Source organism: Dama dama, chromosome 30 (genome assembly GCF_033118175.1).
Source record: "Dama dama isolate Ldn47 chromosome 30, ASM3311817v1, whole genome shotgun sequence".
Taxonomy (NCBI): Eukaryota; Metazoa; Chordata; class Mammalia; order Artiodactyla; family Cervidae; genus Dama; species Dama dama.
In genome coordinates this window covers 89,022,948-89,039,931 of record NC_083710.1, presented here as the reverse complement: position 1 = coordinate 89,039,931, position 16,984 = coordinate 89,022,948, and the positions used below count along the sequence as shown (strand labels likewise).

The 16,984-nt window shown below is 53.6% G+C and overlaps 1 protein-coding gene across 1 annotated transcript in view; it reads left to right on the top strand.

The window, feature by feature from the left end:
* Positions 1-16,984, top strand: part of TUBGCP3 (tubulin gamma complex component 3) — a 34,926-nt gene that overhangs the window by 3,450 nt on the left and 14,492 nt on the right. Inside the window, exons 2-13 of the mRNA XM_061133720.1 lie at positions 1,674-1,781; positions 3,470-3,537; positions 5,068-5,145; positions 6,365-6,582; positions 7,775-7,947; positions 8,652-8,770; positions 9,365-9,490; positions 10,360-10,428; positions 10,772-10,904; positions 11,391-11,557; positions 15,753-15,863; positions 16,185-16,293. Of these exons, the coding sequence (XP_060989703.1) occupies positions 1,674-1,781; positions 3,470-3,537; positions 5,068-5,145; positions 6,365-6,582; positions 7,775-7,947; positions 8,652-8,770; positions 9,365-9,490; positions 10,360-10,428; positions 10,772-10,904; positions 11,391-11,557; positions 15,753-15,863; positions 16,185-16,293 (1,479 nt within the window). The remainder of the gene's footprint in view (positions 1-1,673; positions 1,782-3,469; positions 3,538-5,067; positions 5,146-6,364; positions 6,583-7,774; positions 7,948-8,651; positions 8,771-9,364; positions 9,491-10,359; positions 10,429-10,771; positions 10,905-11,390; positions 11,558-15,752; positions 15,864-16,184; positions 16,294-16,984) is intronic.

Genomic DNA, 16,984 nt, shown 5'->3' with positions numbered 1-16,984 from the left:
GTGGGATTTTTGTCTGATGTCCCCGAGCATGTTGTTAGTGAGCTGTTGTTTGTAGAACTCAGGATCCTATTAGTCCCAAGGTAATCTTTAACTAAAATACACAGCTCTCCTTTTCAATATGTGATTTCAGTGACCCTTTTAATATTTATAAATTTAAAGTATTCTTGATGTAGGAAATTTTTTACGTGTGGAGCCCCGTGACCCCACGGGAGCACTCCGTGTTCCTCCCTTTTGCTGGTTCTCAGTGTCCTTGCTGGTGCTGTGAGCCGGGCTGGCAGGGGGCGAGGGGCGGGTCTGTCGGCTCTGGGCGGGATCGCCCTGACCAGAGGGGCGTTCACTCCAGGGGCAGGAGGAGGGGTCGTCTGCTCCTCAGGAGGCGTGCTGCGATGGGTTGGAGGCTGTGGCGTGGTGGAGGACATGCTGGAAGAAGCCGAGTCAGCAGGTGTAGGGAGAGAGCGAATTAGCCACGACGGCGGTGGTCAGGCCCCCTCGCCGCACGTGTTGTAAATACGTGGTCATGTAGCAGCCGGGCTCCCTTGCAGCACTGCGCGTGCGCGTCACGACGTACCCGCTTGGCCGCGGGCCGCGTGTGGTCTGTGAGCACATGCGAGTTCCACACACATGGGCTCCACTTCACGCGCCCTGGGGGCTGCGTTACGGCCGCCTGGGGGTTGCGTCCACTGGGTAAACCATGAGAGAACACAGTGAACCTGCTGCTACGGCTGCGGTGCCAGTCAGGGGAGAACAGGCCTGTCTGCAGTTCCCGGGGCTCCTTCCGCCGTCTTCCAGCTTCCCCGCGCCCCTCGCCTCCCCCGGGTTAGACAAACAGTGAGATGCGGCCCCTGCAGGGCTTACTGACGTGCCTTGATTTCTCTGCTCTCACGGTTTATGCCTTCAGTCTCCCTTTTCTCAGTTTAGTCGGGTTTCTGAAGGGCGTGGCGACACACGTCTGTGTTTAAGCCATCCTCTTCATCTGGAATGGCACACGTGGTCAAAAGTTACTGCCTCTGTTGGCAGCTTGTGGCCACTCCTGGTGTGTGTGTGTGTGAACGCACACGTGAGTAAGCCCTGCTCTGCTGGTACCACGGTGTGTGTGTGTGAATGTGCGTGTGCGTGTGTAAACCCTGCTCCACAGGTACTGTGGGGTGTGTGTGTGTGTGCATGAGTGTGTGAGTAAGCCCTGCTCCGCAAGTACCATGGTGTTGGTGTGTATGTATGTGTGTGTGCACATGTGTGTGTAAGCCCTGCTCCACAGGTACTGTGGGGTATGTGTGTGCATGAGTGTGTGAGTAAGCCCTGCTCCACAAGTACCGTGGTGTGGGTGTGTGTGTATGTATGTGTGCGCATGCGTGTGTAAGCCCTGCTCCGCAGGTATCGTGGTGTGGCTGGGGCTTTTCCTGCTCCTTTTCTTAGGATTATCCGTCCAGTTAGTCTTCTGGCTCCGAGCAGCTTTCAGACTTTGTGGCCTGTTGCTGCCTCCCTTTCTTTGCTTGTAAAACACCCCGTTCATTTAGTCCTTCATCCTGTTGCCTTGTGGCCCTTCTGTCTGCTCAGGTGGGACCTGGGCAGGTGGGAGGCAGGTGCCCTGTGTGCTGTCTTGAAGAAGCAGGAGCTTCAGGTGGTCACCGCTGAACCTGGTTGGCCATAACTTGTATGCTTTGTTTACCTTCCAGCCGATGTGGCCCAGCAGTTCCAGTATGCCGTGCGCGTCATTGGCAGCAACTTTGCCCCAACTGTCGAAAGAGATGAATTTCTAGTAGCTGAAAAAATCAAGAAAGAACGTATGTATTTTTATTAAGTGTTAATCTCATGTTGCATTGTTAAACTTGTCAAAGCTTAAGAATATGTATGAGCACCCAGATATGTATCTGTGTATTTCTATATCTCTGTATGTACATATTAATGTAAGGACAGCTCAGTTCTTTTACTAGAACACGGTGGGAGGGGTGGTTTTAAATACTGCTTTAACGGCACAACTTGGGTTAAGAATGTGAGGAAGATGAGAAGACTTAATATCAGTTGCTGCTTCTCTTGTGATTCACAGTTTTAATCTTACACACCTTTTAAGCAGATAACCTAGCATGTTATCTTGGCGGTTGAACAGCCGTGTGAGTTGAGTACCGCGTCTGTTGATTGTTACCATCCAGACTTCCAGTGCTTTGGAACTTCCTGTTGAACGTTTTCTGAGATGGTACCGAAGCTCTCCTACGCTTTGTCACCTTAGAGAAGAAAGCTCTCTATCTGTTAGCAGCTGGTTGTGAATGGGTCTCTGACGGTGTGTTCTTGGAGAGGCTTTGAGCACCAGGACCCCCTGTGAGAGCTGCTCCTGTCCTGATCAGAGGGTCTTCTCTGATGGCCAGGCCCCCTTCCTCACAGTTCCTGGGACTGAGGAGCGGGTCCCAGCTGTCTGGGACACAGCGTTGGCCAGCGCGTTCTCCCTGCGGGCCTGGCTGTCACAGGTGGTAACGATGCCTTCTAGGAGCAGGTTCCCACGGCATGGTTTCTACCCGCCCCGGCTGTTGCATTATTGACTGTGTTTGGCTGGTGTCTGCGTGGATGTCCTGGTTCAGAGCTGGGTGCTGTGGCAGCTGGGGGTAGGGAGCGGCTGGGTCTGGGAGTGGCTCGGTGAGCAGTGTAGGACTGAGGTGGTTCAGATCTTGGGGTGACCTAGCACGTAGGTGTGTGTGCAGTGGCGGTGGTAGGCTGTTTGTCCTGCTGTAAACACTAACTTTCCTTTCTCGTTTGTAAAACTGGACCTGAGAACACTGTAGTTCCTTCTTGATCGCTGATGTCAGCACATTTAAACCCCTAGTGAGAACCCCAATACTGGGCGTGTTCACAGACTGTTTGCTTTGCAGATGCGCAGATCCAGGCCCCTGATGGGCATGTTGCACAAGCTGGGAGCAGCTGAAAATAGTCTTGTCTTCAGAGTTAAAGGCCTGGCAGCCATGCTGTCAAGTGGGTCCTGAGGATCTGTTTTCAAGAAGGAAATAGTAGCCATGTGCAGATTATTCTTCTGTGTGTTCTTGAAGTAAGACTTGCTGGGTAGACATAGTGCTCTTCCTTTGCCGGTTACCCGCTGGTGTCTGCAGCTGCTCGGGGCCCCTGCCTGAGCGCCCAAGTGCCCGACCCTGATGTGGGCCCAGGCTGCCTCTGTCAGCTGACTGACCTGGTGGCACTTTGCCTCACTGGCTGTCATTACTGTTTATGGATGGAAATGATGGGATTTTCCAAGATTCTATCACTTTAGCTAGTGTTCATGTAAATTCTTTGATTCTAGCCTAATTGTGTCCATATTTTACAAGTTTGATGTTTTTGATGACTTGATGAAATTCATGGAACGGAAGTGGCTATGGCAGTTCAGACTCTTCAGCCCAGGATTCCCTGCAGACGTCAGTTAGCTGTTGCTGTGGGGACAGTGTCTAGGAGTGAACTCGGTGTCACTAACACGCTCCTCTTGGCCTTTCAGTGACGCGGCAGAGACGAGAGGCGGACGCGGCGCTGTTCTCAGAACTCCACAGGAAGCTGCACTCCCAGGTACCGCGCGGAGGCCGGCGGGGTGACTGCTCCGCACGGCCAGTGCTCAGGCTCGGGTGATGGCCCTGGGGTGTCCAGGCGACTGCTCCGCATGGCCAGTGCTCAGGCTTGGGTGGTAGCTGCGGGGTGTCCGGTGCTGCCAGGATAGAGCTCGCGGCCCTTCCCAGTCCTCTCTCCTTGTCCGGTGTCCCCTTAAGAGAGGCTGAACCTCGTTTGCTGACCATGTTGGTTCCTTAATGCCTTTGGGTTTACTTGGATTCATTGCTTTAAGTCTATTTTTCCATTTTTGAAAATATATTTGAAGTTACAAGACAGAAACTTTGTTGTATGGTCATTTTTAGGCAAATAGTTTCAAACTGCTGTATCATTTGCTTTTCCTAAATTTTCCTCTATTTTTAAAAGCAGCTCCATCTGTACTCTGAAAATTACTAGGGTCTGCTTATCAGGTGTCATATCCCATGGTGCTCATAAGCCTTACCAAGACTGCAATGTGAGAGACATGGGTTTGATCCCTGGCTTGGAATGATCCCCTGGAGAAGGGAATGGCTCACTCGCTCCAGTTTTCTGGCCTGGAGACTATACAGTCCATGGGGTTGCAAAGAGTCAGACACGACTGAGCGACTTTCACTTTCAAGATCCTGAACGGGAGATTCATCAGTGAAAGCTGTGTGTCTTAGCATTGGCCGTTATGTGATCACACACTTAGGTGGTTTGATTTGAACAGTTGCTTTCCACAGTTCAGTTTGGAACACTGAATGCTTACTCCTGAAGTAGTCCTGTTTTAAATAGTAGCCGACTTCCTGGGGCTAGGAGACCCGTTGGGCTCAGGGCGTGGCTGGAGGATGGGAGGTTTCAGGGAGCCGTGTGCCAGCTCCTTCTTGTTGCTGAAGCGTCTGGTTCTTGGAAGCTGCAGTTGTGGTCGCTGTTTCGTCCTCTCGCCTGCCTGTCAGGGCCTCTGATCAGGGTGTCCGTGGAAACTGGTGGGATCTATGTGACAACCGTGCACGAAACCTGGGGTGACTGATGACTTCTGAATGCTTCAGGACCTGGGTCTCCCAGGAATGCCTGATGCCGAGACCCACATCTTAGATTTTAGAATTATTTTCTCTTTTCCTGATATTCTTTTGTTATGGCCTAAGTCAGGCTTAAGTAGGGGGAGGCATGCACACATTTTATGATGGCACTATTCTGATAATCACAGTGTTGGGAAGCTGGCTATTGAGAGGATTATTTCAGGGAGGACTTGCCGTGCATCGGGCATAGGGTAATCTAAAAGCATGTGCACATCGGGCCTTTGGGTTAGAGTTCAGGGGTTCAGGGTTCCCAGGGGCTTGAGCTCTGAGAACATTCTCTTGCCTGCTGATAGAAGTGCTATGGCAGTGCCTGAAAATGGGCGCGTTCCGGTGCGATGTCCCCGGGTGAATTTTAAAATGCATTTCTGTTTTGGGAAATTAGAATAATTTAGGAGAGGGAAAGGTAAAACTGCGGACTAGTACAAAGTTTTTCTTCTAATGTTTTCTTTCTCAACAGGGAGTTTTGAAAAACAAATGGTCAATTCTCTACCTCCTGCTAAGCCTCAGTGAAGACCCACGCAGGCAGCCGAGCAAGGTGAGGCTCTGTCTTCACACTGCAGTGCCGTCTTAAGGCTCGATGTCTTGTTGGGACAGTTACACCAAGTTTTGATAGGAATTGGCTTCTGTACTTTAGAAAATAATATTAGAAAAGCAAGGAAGTTGACTTGTCTAGTTTTCTGGGTGGCCATGAGGGTCAAGAGTTTTTTTCTTCCCCTTTCTTTGTTTTTAAGGGCATTTTTAGTCAGTGTGCTGTGTTTCCTTAAGATGTCTTTGAGAATCATGTTATAACATTGCTTCAAATATAATATCTGGTTAAGTAGAGCGTGAACTATCGGTGTTCAGATTTTTACTGTGTAAAGTTACTATTAGCCCAGCTTCATTATTCTTTGAGTCAGAAGATTTTTTAGGGTTTTCTTTTGTTTTTGAATATCATGATGAGCATTAATTACTGTTACATCCTGAAAAGTTCGTTGTCTGTGGGTTCAGGTTTGACTTGTGCAGTGTTTGAAGGTGAGATTGGGCAGTTGCCCGAGTCCCTGAGGGTCTGGTGTAACGAGGTGCCCCACCCCAGAAATCTGAGAGCTTAGAAGGTTGGAGAGTGTGCGCGAGCGAGTCAGATTTACCTTGAAAGCCACAGTCTTGAGTAATGAGCCTTCTTTCCTTATATAATAATGCCAGACTTTTAAAGCTATTTGAGTAATTATTTGACTTTTAGTTTGCTTAGCTTCTGAATAAAGTGTTTAGTTATGAGACCATGTGGGAGTCTTGGGATTTAGAAAGCTTTCTAAAACTTCTATTGGTTCAAGCATACTTCAGAAATACAACTAATTTATCATTTAATAAATATAGCACATCCTTTATCGTGCTTTGCAGATGCTACTTTTTTTGTTTTTTTGTAAGTTGAAGGTTTGTGGTAACTGTGCCTTGTCACATGATGGTTAGCATTTTTAAGCAGTAAGGTATTTAAGTTAAGATGTGCGTGTTGCTTTAGAGGCTGGTGCTGCTGTCCGTGCAGCAGATGGAGTGTAGTGTAAGCACGATCTGCAAGTGCAGTGGGAAGGCAGACGTTCGTGTGACCTGCTCCGTCATTTGCTTTGCGGAGCTGGTCTGGACTGTCTCTGAGGTCTGCCTGTGTGACTCCAGGCACAGAAACGGAGCTAAAGAGAGAAAGAGAGATAGAGTGTGAATTGTCTGTCAGCTGGGGAGAATGTCGTGTGATTCTGTATCTGCATTTGCGATGCGTTTATTTTCAGGTCTCCAGCTATGCCACGCTATTCGCTCAGGCGTTACCACGCGATGCCCACTCCACGCCCTACTACTACGCCCGGCCTCAGACCCTGCCCCTGAACTACCAGGAGCGCAGCGCCCCGTCGGCCCAGAGCTCGGGCAGCCTGGGCAGCAGTGGCATCAGCAGCATCGGCGTGCACACCCTCAACGGCCCGACCCCGCCGCCCCCGTCCCTGCTCCCGGGGTAAGCCCGCACTTGCCCGGGTCCTCCGGGGTGGAGGCGCAGCGGCCTCGGTCTCAGTCCGGCGTTTGATCTTCAGAGCCTCATGCGTGTGCGGGGACTCTAGGCCCTGGGTCCTACGTGCTCTGTGGTGGGAGTCACCCGTCTAAGCACGCCCGCCGGGTCGCTTCCGTCCTCGTGGACCGTCGGGTCGGCTGCCTCCTGACCTGGTAACACACCTGCCGCGGGCAGGACCGGCTCGCAGGGAGGCGTGAGGCGCCTTCGTTGGTGGGAACTGAGAGTTGGCTCTCATATCCGCCATCAGACAGTGTTTTCCACATGATCATAATCCGGTGATAGTTATGTTATTGTGTTAGTCAAGTGAAATTTTATTAAAGTTATTGGAAAATAGAATGTGTGTCCAGACACAGGGATTATAAACAGTCTAGCATTTTAGAAAGACAGCATCATACACCCCAGAATTTAATCTCAAACTCATATTTCGGCTGAAAGACTCTGGCTGAAACATACTTTCTTATTTTTACCTTTAATATAAGTAGTTGAAATAATTATTGTCATACTGAAAAAGTGGTGTAGAGAACTGTGAACTGAAGTGGTCTTTTAGACTTTTTCTTACATTTAGAACTATATTCAAAACCCTAGTTTGATTTAGTGTCTCCCCTGCCGAGGGGAGGGGAGGAGGTCGGGCTGTTCCGGTTCCGTCTGGAGTTCCCTGGTGGGCCGCTCGCGGGGCGCTTGGGTCACTGAGCGCCGTCCTGACCTGGGATGGGCCTCTCCTTATGGCTGGTGTTGCCGTGTGTTTAACGCTGATTGCAGATCACACTGTTTGTTTGCGTCAAGTGCTGTGAAGGCTGAGAGAGAGGACAGAGCAGGGGGCAGCAGCGTTGGTTTTTACTCAACAAACGTTGATGTGTTTCCAGGGTAAAATCAGTAGTGAGTCCTAGAGTGTCTGAGCTGGGAATGTATGTGGGTGTTTGCAGGCAGAGCCGGGTCGCCTTTTGACTGTGCTGGGAGGGCTGTGCAGGCGGCCAGAGGAGTGCGGGGGACCGCAGTCGGGGAGAGACGTCCACACAGGTCTCAGGCTCACGCCGGTCAGTCACTCAGTGTGGTGACTCGGGAAGCGTGTCCGCAGCGTCTCAGCGACCTCTGTGACTAGCCTGGCGTGCGGGGCCCAGCAAGCACCTCCTCTTTTCAGACAGTCTCACCCGGGCCCGGGGACGGGCGACTGTCTCCGGCAGCAGCTGGGCGCCCGTCTGGCATGGACGTTGACTGCAAGCCAGCCTTCCTTACAAACCACTACCTCCAAAGGCGTCCCCAGCGCGGCTTCCCGCAACGTGACGCGGCCGCGGAGAGACGGGGATACGGGTGGTGAGTGAGGACGGGCTCTGGGTTTACAGAGTTTCCAGCCGACAGGCGTCCCCGCGCAGCACCGTGGGGGTGCCTGTGCTCAGTCCTGAGTCTGGCCTTGCTGCCCAGTCCCTCCCGCTCTCAGGACTGCCGGGCGTGGCCCTGGGCATGCCTCCTCCTCCCTGACGACAGGCCAGGCCAGCCCCTTTATGTTTATCTGGGGTTTGTGGAGGGTTGGACCCTCTGTGCTCTAACGGGGTATCTCCCACTGGAACCTCGCCTCTCCGGGCCTTGCCTCCTTGTGGTATTGGGTGACAGCTGAATTCTCAGCTGGCCTTTGTTCCAAGGTTTGTGAGGCTCATAAACCCTTTCTGGTGTGTTAACGCCTTTGCTGTGGTGGGAATGGAGCCAGGCCTACACACCTGCTGTGTAGTCAGTTTTCTAACACCATGTGAAGTAATTATCTATCCCTTTGGGCTGATTTGTGCTGCTCCTAGATCGTATGTTAAACTCCCACAGATTGCTTTGTCTTAAAAAAAAAGCCTTTTGGAAGACAAATTATATGATCTCCATATGCTTTTCAAAAAATGCTTTTTTTTTAAAAATATAACTTCATATTCTTTTTATCTTAAACTCATTTAGCTTTTAAATTTTGTTGTGATTGTAAATATATTATCTAAAACGAATTGTATCGTACAGTTCATCTTACGGATGCCGTGTTACAGGTGCTGTGGAGGTCACTGAGGCAGCCCTTGTCAGAGACATCCTGTACGTCTTCCAGGGCATAGATGGCAGGAACGTCAAGATGAGCGCTGCTGACAACTGTTACAAAGTGGAGGGAAAGGTACGGTCCCTGGACCCGCTGCAGCGCTCACGAGTCAGCTGAATGTCCCCAGGGCCAGGCGGGAGCCGCTGGTCTGGGAGGTGCTGCTGGGTGACGCGGGCGGTCTGCAGGTGGGGGTCCTGGCCCCATGCCGTCTGGTCCTCTGTGGTCACCGCCTCCCTCCTGACGCTGGTGCCAGGGTTACCTGACGGACCGCTGTCCTGGCATCCTTGCTGCTGACACGGGTCCCACGTGAGGTGCGCCTGCTTGGTTTGGTTCCTCCGGAACCTGCCTTTCTCACAGTCCTTTTTGTTGATTGTCTGTCCTTCTGTGTCTCTTAGCTGAGACTCAGGCAGCTGACATCACAGACTGAGCCTGCTGCCCGGGCAGTCCTGGGGCAGTGGGCCTCCAGCCTGACGCTTGCCTGCAACAATGGTGCTTTCTATGTCCTGGGTCTCACTGTCTTCACTTCAGTGATGCTGTGTTAGTTATCTTTAAGTTTTGTGTTGAAGCCTAAGAATTACAAACATAAAAGTACAAGTCGTTGAAAAAAGTAATAATTAAAATTCCAGTGTTAAAAGTATTTTTTTTAACTGTTGACATGTTTCTTTTTAGGCAAATCTGAACAAATCCTTGAGGGATACGGCTATGAGGCTGGCTGAGTTGGGGTGGCTGCACAATAAAATCAGAAAGTACACTGACCAGAGAAGTCTGGACCGTTCATTTGGACTTGTTGGCCAGGTGTGTTCCTTGTTAATAAGACACCTGGGAGTTTGGGTGACATTCACCTCGGGAAGTGCTTAATCTCCTTAGAATCTCGTATGAAAGTCATTCTCAGGAGGGCTTTTTTTACATGAAGCAGGTTTGATAATACTCTGTGTCAGCTGTGGTCCACTCAAGAAAATAAAAAACACAGTAAATATTGACACAGGTAATCAAACAGGAATTTTTTTTAATGTTTAATGGATATTTAGGAACACTGACCTGTCCGAGTCACTTTATGTATTTTAATGCTTTCCCTTTGACCTGATTTTCTCAGTTAAATAAATTTGTTTAATTGAAGGATAGTTGGTTTACAGTATGGTGTTTCAGGTATATATCAAAGTGATTTGGTTATATATATGTTAAGTTGCTTCTGTTGTGTCCGACTCGGTGCTACCCTGTGGACTGTAGCCTGCCAGGCTCCTCTGTCCATGGAATTTTCCAGCAAGAATACTGGAGTGGGTCGCCATTCCCTGCTCCGAGGGATCTTCCCGACTTTGCTGTTTACCTGAAACTTAACGCAGTGTTGTAAATCAGCTGTGCTTCCATGAACCAGGTTAAAAGGGGTGTAGCTAAAAATACAGCATCAGTGTCTAAAGGGAACACCCTTCAGGTTATGAACAAGGCGTTGCGTCTCTACACTGCTCCTGTGATCCGGTGCTGAGATGACCTCCCCACCACTGTCAGTTGTGTGTGCTGTGGTGGTTCACCTGCACGAGCGCCGTGGACAGAAGCAGACTCTTCTCGGCCCTGAGTTCTGTCTCAGCCGTCCTGCGCGGTTGGGCTGCATCGCCGCGTGGTGACCATCCTGAGCGCAGTGACGCCTCCTGCCTCTTCTTTCTCCACAGAGCTTCTGTGCGGCCTTGCACCAGGAACTCAAGGAGTACTACCGGTTACTCTCCGTTCTGCACTCCCAAGTAAGCCCTTGTTTTTATTTCATCATGATCTGAAATGTTACAAAGTTCCCCTCTGCAGAATTCCTACATTTCTTCATACGTTAATTTTAAGATTTGATGGTCCTTTTGGAAGGATTGGGCCCCTGTAGAGCTGTGGTGTGTCCTGGAGTCAGCTCACAGCTCACTTTCAGGGTCCTGTCCCCTTGAGGCAGACCTCCTGTATCTTGAAGGAGCTGTCCTCTCCCAGAGGCCCTCTGTCTGGTTTATGTGAGGATCACCCCTTCCCTGGGACTTTGTGTGGGTTAAGACGTGACTGAGCTCCTGGGTGGCTATACTCAGGCGTTCTTTTGTTCCTGTTTTTCAGCTGCAGTTGGAGGATGATCAGGGTGTGAATTTGGGCCTCGAGAGCAGCTTGACGCTCCGGCGCCTCCTGGTGTGGACCTACGACCCCAAGATAAGACTGAAGACCCTGGCGGCCCTGGTGGACCACTGCCAAGGTCATTCTGCTCAGTTTCAAGGCAGCTCTGGGGCGTGTCACTGAGGTTTATCTCTGTGTCTGCCCTTTATGCATAACAGCCAGAAGAGTGCTGCCAAAGACGGATGGATAGACTTGGACTTTCGGGGGGAGTGACCGTGGGCCAGGATTTATGCCTGTGGCACTCAGGTCCTCCCTGAGGTGAGGGCGGGGAGGGGCTCTGGTTCTCAGAGGCCCCCTGTGCCCGGAGACCCCGGGGCATAGGGCTCGTAGGGGCTGCTCTTACTCTGCCGCCTCTCCTCGGCCTCCCCCTAGGTCTGGCTCAGCAGCTGCGTCGCACGCCCCCGTGTGCGTCTGCCTGGGCTTCTCCCGCCCTTGGCCTGTGTCTCGGCACTTTCCTCTCCGTGTGTGTTCCCCTGGCCGGGAGCCCCTTGCTCTTCCCCCCTCACTTTGTCTCTGTGCCTCGGCCTCGGCGTTCGTGTTCAGTTGTTGGCTTTTGTGTCCCCAGGAAGGAAGGGAGGCGAGCTGGCCTCAGCCGTCCACGCCTACACCAAGACGGGGGACCCGTCCATGCGGTCGCTGGTGCAGCACATCCTCAGCCTGGTGTCACATCCTGTCCTGAGCTTCCTGTACCGCTGGATCTACGACGGCGAGCTGGAGGACACGCACCACGAGGTGAGGGCCCACAGTGTCTTCTCAGAGCAGCGGGGCGCTGGGTGCACCCACCGGCCAGGCCTGCGGGCGTCTCCTCGGAGCAGTGAGGCACGGGGCGCACCCATGGGCCAGGCCTGCGGGCGTCTCCTCGGAGCAGTGAGGCACGGGGCGCACCCACGGGCCAGGCCTGCAGGCATCTCCTCGGAGCAGTGAGGCATGGGGTGCACCCACGGGCCAGGCCTGCGGGCGTCTCCTCTGAGCAGCAGGGCGCCGGATGCACCCACGGGCCAGGCCTGCGGGCGTCTCCTCTGAGCAGCTGGGCGCTGGGCGCACCCATGGGCCAGGCCTGTGGGTGTCTCTTTGGAGGAGCGAGGCGCCGGGTGCACCCACGGTCCGGGCCTCTGCAGGCGTCCTGTTAGAGCAGTGAGGCGCCGGGTGCACCCACGGGCCAGCCTGTCCTCCCAACATGGCATCAAGCAGAGCCGTGCATTTGGTGGGAAATAGTTCTTCCTGTAACTCAGTAGCCCGGACATGTCCCTGCTCCTCAGCGCGCTGGCGGCAGAGCCGGGGCCTGGGGTCCTGCGTCCTGGTCTGTCCTGGAGGCGGGCCTCGTGTGTTCTCCTGCCTCGCGTGGTTACTGGTTACCTGAGCCAGGCTGTTTATATGTGTGTTTGTATTCTACCTATTGAAACATGCTTAGTTCTGCTAGAAAGTAACGTATTTGTTTGAAAGTCACTGTTACCCAGAGTCATCCGGTGAAACTACAGACTTCTGACAGAAGTAGAGCGAAGTAGAGAGGGCCCCACGCTCAACCATGTCACTGTGTTATGTTAGTAAAGGGGAGGACTAAGTGGAACTTGTAGCTTTAACACACAGTAAGCGGTTAAGAAATACTCAGATTCTAGAATAAATGTGGCCCTGACCTTGGCAAAGCCCAGGGGTTGGCAGGTGGGCGTGGGCGGAGTGGCAGTGGGAGGTCCTGGCCCTTGTGGCCGGTCTCCTGGGTTCACCTCATTTCTCGTGGGTGAAACTGCATGTGAGTAATGGAAGCAGACATGACCACAGACGGCCCTGTTCCCTAGTGCGTGTGTCCTGGGCGCCCTGTTACCTGGTGTGAGTGCACACGGGGCCCCGCACATGTGTCCTGGGCGCCCTGTTCCCTGGTGAGCGCACACGGGGCCCCGCGTGTGTCCTGGGCGCCCTGTTCCCTGGTGAGCACACACGGGGCGTCCCCGTGCATGTGTCCTCGGCGCCCTGTTCCCTGGTGAGCACACACACAGCGTCCCTGCGCGTGTGTCCTGGGCGCCCTGTTCCCTGGTGAGCACACACACTGCGTCCCTGCGCGTGTGTCCTGGGCGCCCTGTTCCCTGGTGAGCGCACACAGGGCATCCCTGCGCGTGTGTCCTGGGCGCCCTGTTCCCTGGTGAGCACACACACAGCGTCCCTGCGCGTGTGTCCTGGGCGCCCTGTTCCCTGGTGAGCGCACACGGGGCGTCCCCGTGCGTGTGTCCTGGGCGCCCTGTTCCCTGGTGAGCGCACACAGAGCGTCCCTGCGCGTGTGTCCTGGGCGCCCTGTTCCCTGGTGTGAGCGCACACGGGGCGTCCCCGTGTGTGTGTCCTGGGCGCCCTGTTCCCTGGTGAGCACACACGGGGCGTCCCCGTGCATGTGTCCTCGGCGCCCTGTTCCCTGGTGAGCACACACACAGCGTCCCTGTGCGTGTGTCCTGGGCGCCCTGTTCCCTGGTGAGCACACACACTGCGTCCCTGCGCGTGTGTCCTGGGCGCCCTGTTCCCTGGTGAGCGCACACAGGGCATCCCTGCGCGTGTGTCCTGGGCGCCCTGTTCCCTGGTGAGCACACACACAGCGTCCCTGCGCGTGTGTCCTGGGCGCCCTGTTCCCTGGTGAGCGCACACGGGGCGTCCCCGTGCGTGTGTCCTGGGCGCCCTGTTCCCTGGTGAGCGCACACAGAGCGTCCCTGCGCGTGTGTCCTGGGCGCCCTGTTCCCTGGTGTGAGCGCACACGGGGCGTCCCCGTGTGTGTGTCCTGGGCGCCCTGTTCCCTGGTGAGCGCACACATAGCGTCCCTGTGCGTGTGTCCTGGGCGCCCTGTTCCCTGGTGTGAGCGCACACAGGGCGTCCCCGTGCGTGTGTCCTGGGCGCCCTGTTCCCTGGTGTGAGCAGACACGGGGCGTCCCCGTGCGTGTGTTCGGGCGCTTTGCAGCCCCCCGTGGCGGGGCTCCTGTGTGGACGTGGTGCTTTACCCGGTGACTCTTGTCTGAGCAGATCGTGTTCTTGTAGTGCGTCTTCACCGATGTTAGTGAGGCAACCGTGCCTTCATGCGCCTCCGTGTGTGTTTCTGAGCGTCTCTGAAGCTAGTCCTGGGAGGTGGGCTGGCTTGGGGGTGGGGGGTGGGTGCACCTGCAGGTTTGATTTTGTCTCCAGCGCTGGGAGACTATCCCCCACCCACCCTGCACCCCACGGGCTTATCCCAGCTTCTGTGTGCTTCCCAGGACTCACCTTGAGCAGGACTGTTTTTCATCTAACCCTAACTCCGGGCTCTTCTCGTGGGCCTCCCAGGCAGCTCTCTTGAACACCCATGTTTCCCTGCTCTTTGGACACTCCCCTCTTCTGCTGCTGCTGCAGAGTGAGGCCCAGTGTCCTGCCTTGACCGCCTCTGGGTGGGACTGGCCTGCACCCCAGGGAGGAGTTTTCACTCCTTTTTCCTAAAAAAGAAAAAAATTCCAGGTCACTGCTGAGCATTGCTACTTCTGCAGCATTATTAAAACTGCCTCTGGGCCCACTAGTTGGGCAAGACCAGAGCCCTGAAAGTCTTCTGAAATAGGCGTTTCTCCAACAGATATGTCCAGATGGTCAGCAGGCACATGAAGGGATGCTCAGCATTGCCAGTCGTTAAGAGAAATGCAAACCGAAACCACACGGTTGTTTGTGAGGTATTACGGTACTTCACACCTGTCACGTTGGCCATCATCAAAATGACAAGAATGGCAAATGTTGGCGAGTGTGGAGAGAAGGGAACCTGTTGATGGCAGTGTAAATTGGTGCAGCCACTGTGGAAACAGTATAGGGGTTTCTCAAGGAATTCCACTTCTGGGTATACAGCCAAACAGAAAAACTAATTTGAAAAGATGTGTGCACTCTGATGTTTGTAGCATTATTGTTTCCAGTTGCTAAAGTGCAGAAGCAGCTTAAGTGTCCATCAGCAGATGAATGAGGAAAGAAGCGAAGTGTGTCTCTGCAGTAGAATGCTAGTCACCGTAGGAAAGAGTGAGGTTTTGCATTTGCAGCAATGTGGGTGGGTTTGGAGGGACTTTATGCTGAGTGAAATAAGTCACAGAAAGAGAGATCCTGTATGGAGTCAGTGCTTACATGCGGAGTCTAAAAAGTACAGCAGACTAACGAGTGTAACAGGAAAGAAGCGGACTTGGACGTAGAGAATGAGATGGAGTTTACAGAAATAAAAGCACATGTCTGTTAGGGCTGTGACTGAAAAAGGAGAATGTCCTCGGTGCAGTAGCAAAGGAGCTGGAAGCAGTGGCGACTTAGTTTTCTCTCTCCTTCACGTCCCGAGTCCTTTCTGCCATTAGCAGTCAGGCTGGTGCCTGGGTTGGTGGGGCTGAGGAAGCAGACCAGGAAGCCTCCGAGTGTGGCGGTTCTTAGGGCAGAGCCGCCCCGAGAAGGTCAGTGCCTGCAGCGCTGCTGGGTGGCTGTTGCTGGCCATGTCTGCCCTCTGAGCTGTGTGCCTCAGGCGGGGCGCCTGTGCTCCAGAGCTGGGCCCCTGCAGGGATGGGGCGGACAGCCCTGCAGGGGAGACGCAGTTGTTTGACGCAGGAGGGCAGGAAAACTCTGGGTCAGATTGAATTGACAATTCAGACGGGCCCAGAGGTCTGGGAAGAGTCCCTGTGGGTTAGCACCACCCTTACCCACCCTCCATGTACACAGCAGAGGCTGTGGTTGAAGGACCACCTTGTGTCTTAAGGAAAAAGCTTGTCTTAGCTCCCTTTTGTTACAAGAAATGGGGAATAAGTGGTTGCGTTTAGAGAGATCTGTCCAAAATGCCCTTTAAAACAAGTTGTAATGTAAAGGGTAGGTCCCCCTGTATCTGGAGTTCTAGGATTGCTTGTGTTCTGCTGTGCAGTTAGTGAGCACTTTGCTGGAAGCATCACTTTGTCGCGTCTCACTGCCTCCTCACTTGCAGTTCTTCGTGGCGTCGGATCCGACTGTGAAGACGGACCGGCTGTGGCATGACAAATACACGCTGCGCACGTCCATGATCCCATCCTTCATGACGATGGACCAGTCCCGGAAGGTGGGCTCCCGCCGCTAAGGCGTCAGTGTGTGCCTGCCCCCACGGACAAGGCCAGTCTGCAGGGAAACATGTCTTCTGACCTTTTAGGGTTTGCATTCTTGAGGTGAAGTGTATGTGAATTGACTGCATCAACGTATATTTGTATGTGTTTTGTTAAAAGTTTTTTCAGGTCCTGGGCTTACACTTGATTCTATCCACAGTGTTCCTGCTGTTTAGTTTTTAGTCAGTAGAAGAATTTGTGGCTTGTGAATGTTTGTAGAACTTGGATGTATGATCATTTTAATTCTGAGTAAAAGTAACTCCAGGGTGCTCCCCTTCTAGGTCCTTCTGATAGGAAAGTCGATAAATTTCCTGCACCAGGTGTGTCACGACCAGACCCCCCCCACGAAGATGATCGCCGTGACCAGGTCTGCGGAGTCCCTGCAGGACGGTACGTGGCGGCGGTGGCAGGGCGCCTGCTCCTCCACCCTGGGGGCCTCCTCGGTCGCTCAAGTGTCGTTAGGACTTCTAAGTAGAATGCAGTATTGAGATGTACTGAGATGTATTTTGTACATGGTTTTGCGTTACGTGGGTGTGAATCCGCATCAAGAAGCTCCTCATGTGTATTAGCTCCAGGTGCCCCTCCTCCTCCGTCTGAAGCTGGGGACACCAGCTGAGGGCTTGGTCCCTCGGCCCCGAGTGCTGTCCCCCAGCTGCCCTGGTGGTGTCCAGCCTCCCTGGGGCCTGTGATGCCCTGATGTGGCTGCGTGCTGACGGCACCTAGCCATCACGCCAAGAAGTGTCATGGCCAGGACGCCCGTAACACGTGCCATTTCGGGTTTATCCTCGAGACAGCTCTGACACCATCTTCCCCACGATCACCCTGACCCGCCCCGCGCCCCCAGAACCAGTGTTTCAGCGCGGCCTGGAGTTGGCTCCGCTGTGGAAGGGCTGTGACATTTAAATCCGTGACATGAGAGCAGTGCCCTCTGGCTCCCCCAGGTGGGAACACAGGCGTCTGCTTCATGTACAGCATTGGCAGCGTTTTGGGGTCACAGCTGGGGACGCTGGTGGCCCCGACGGTTCCCATGGCCTGTCTTGGAGCCACGGGCGGGCGTGGGCTGAGGCATGTGCGTGTGAGG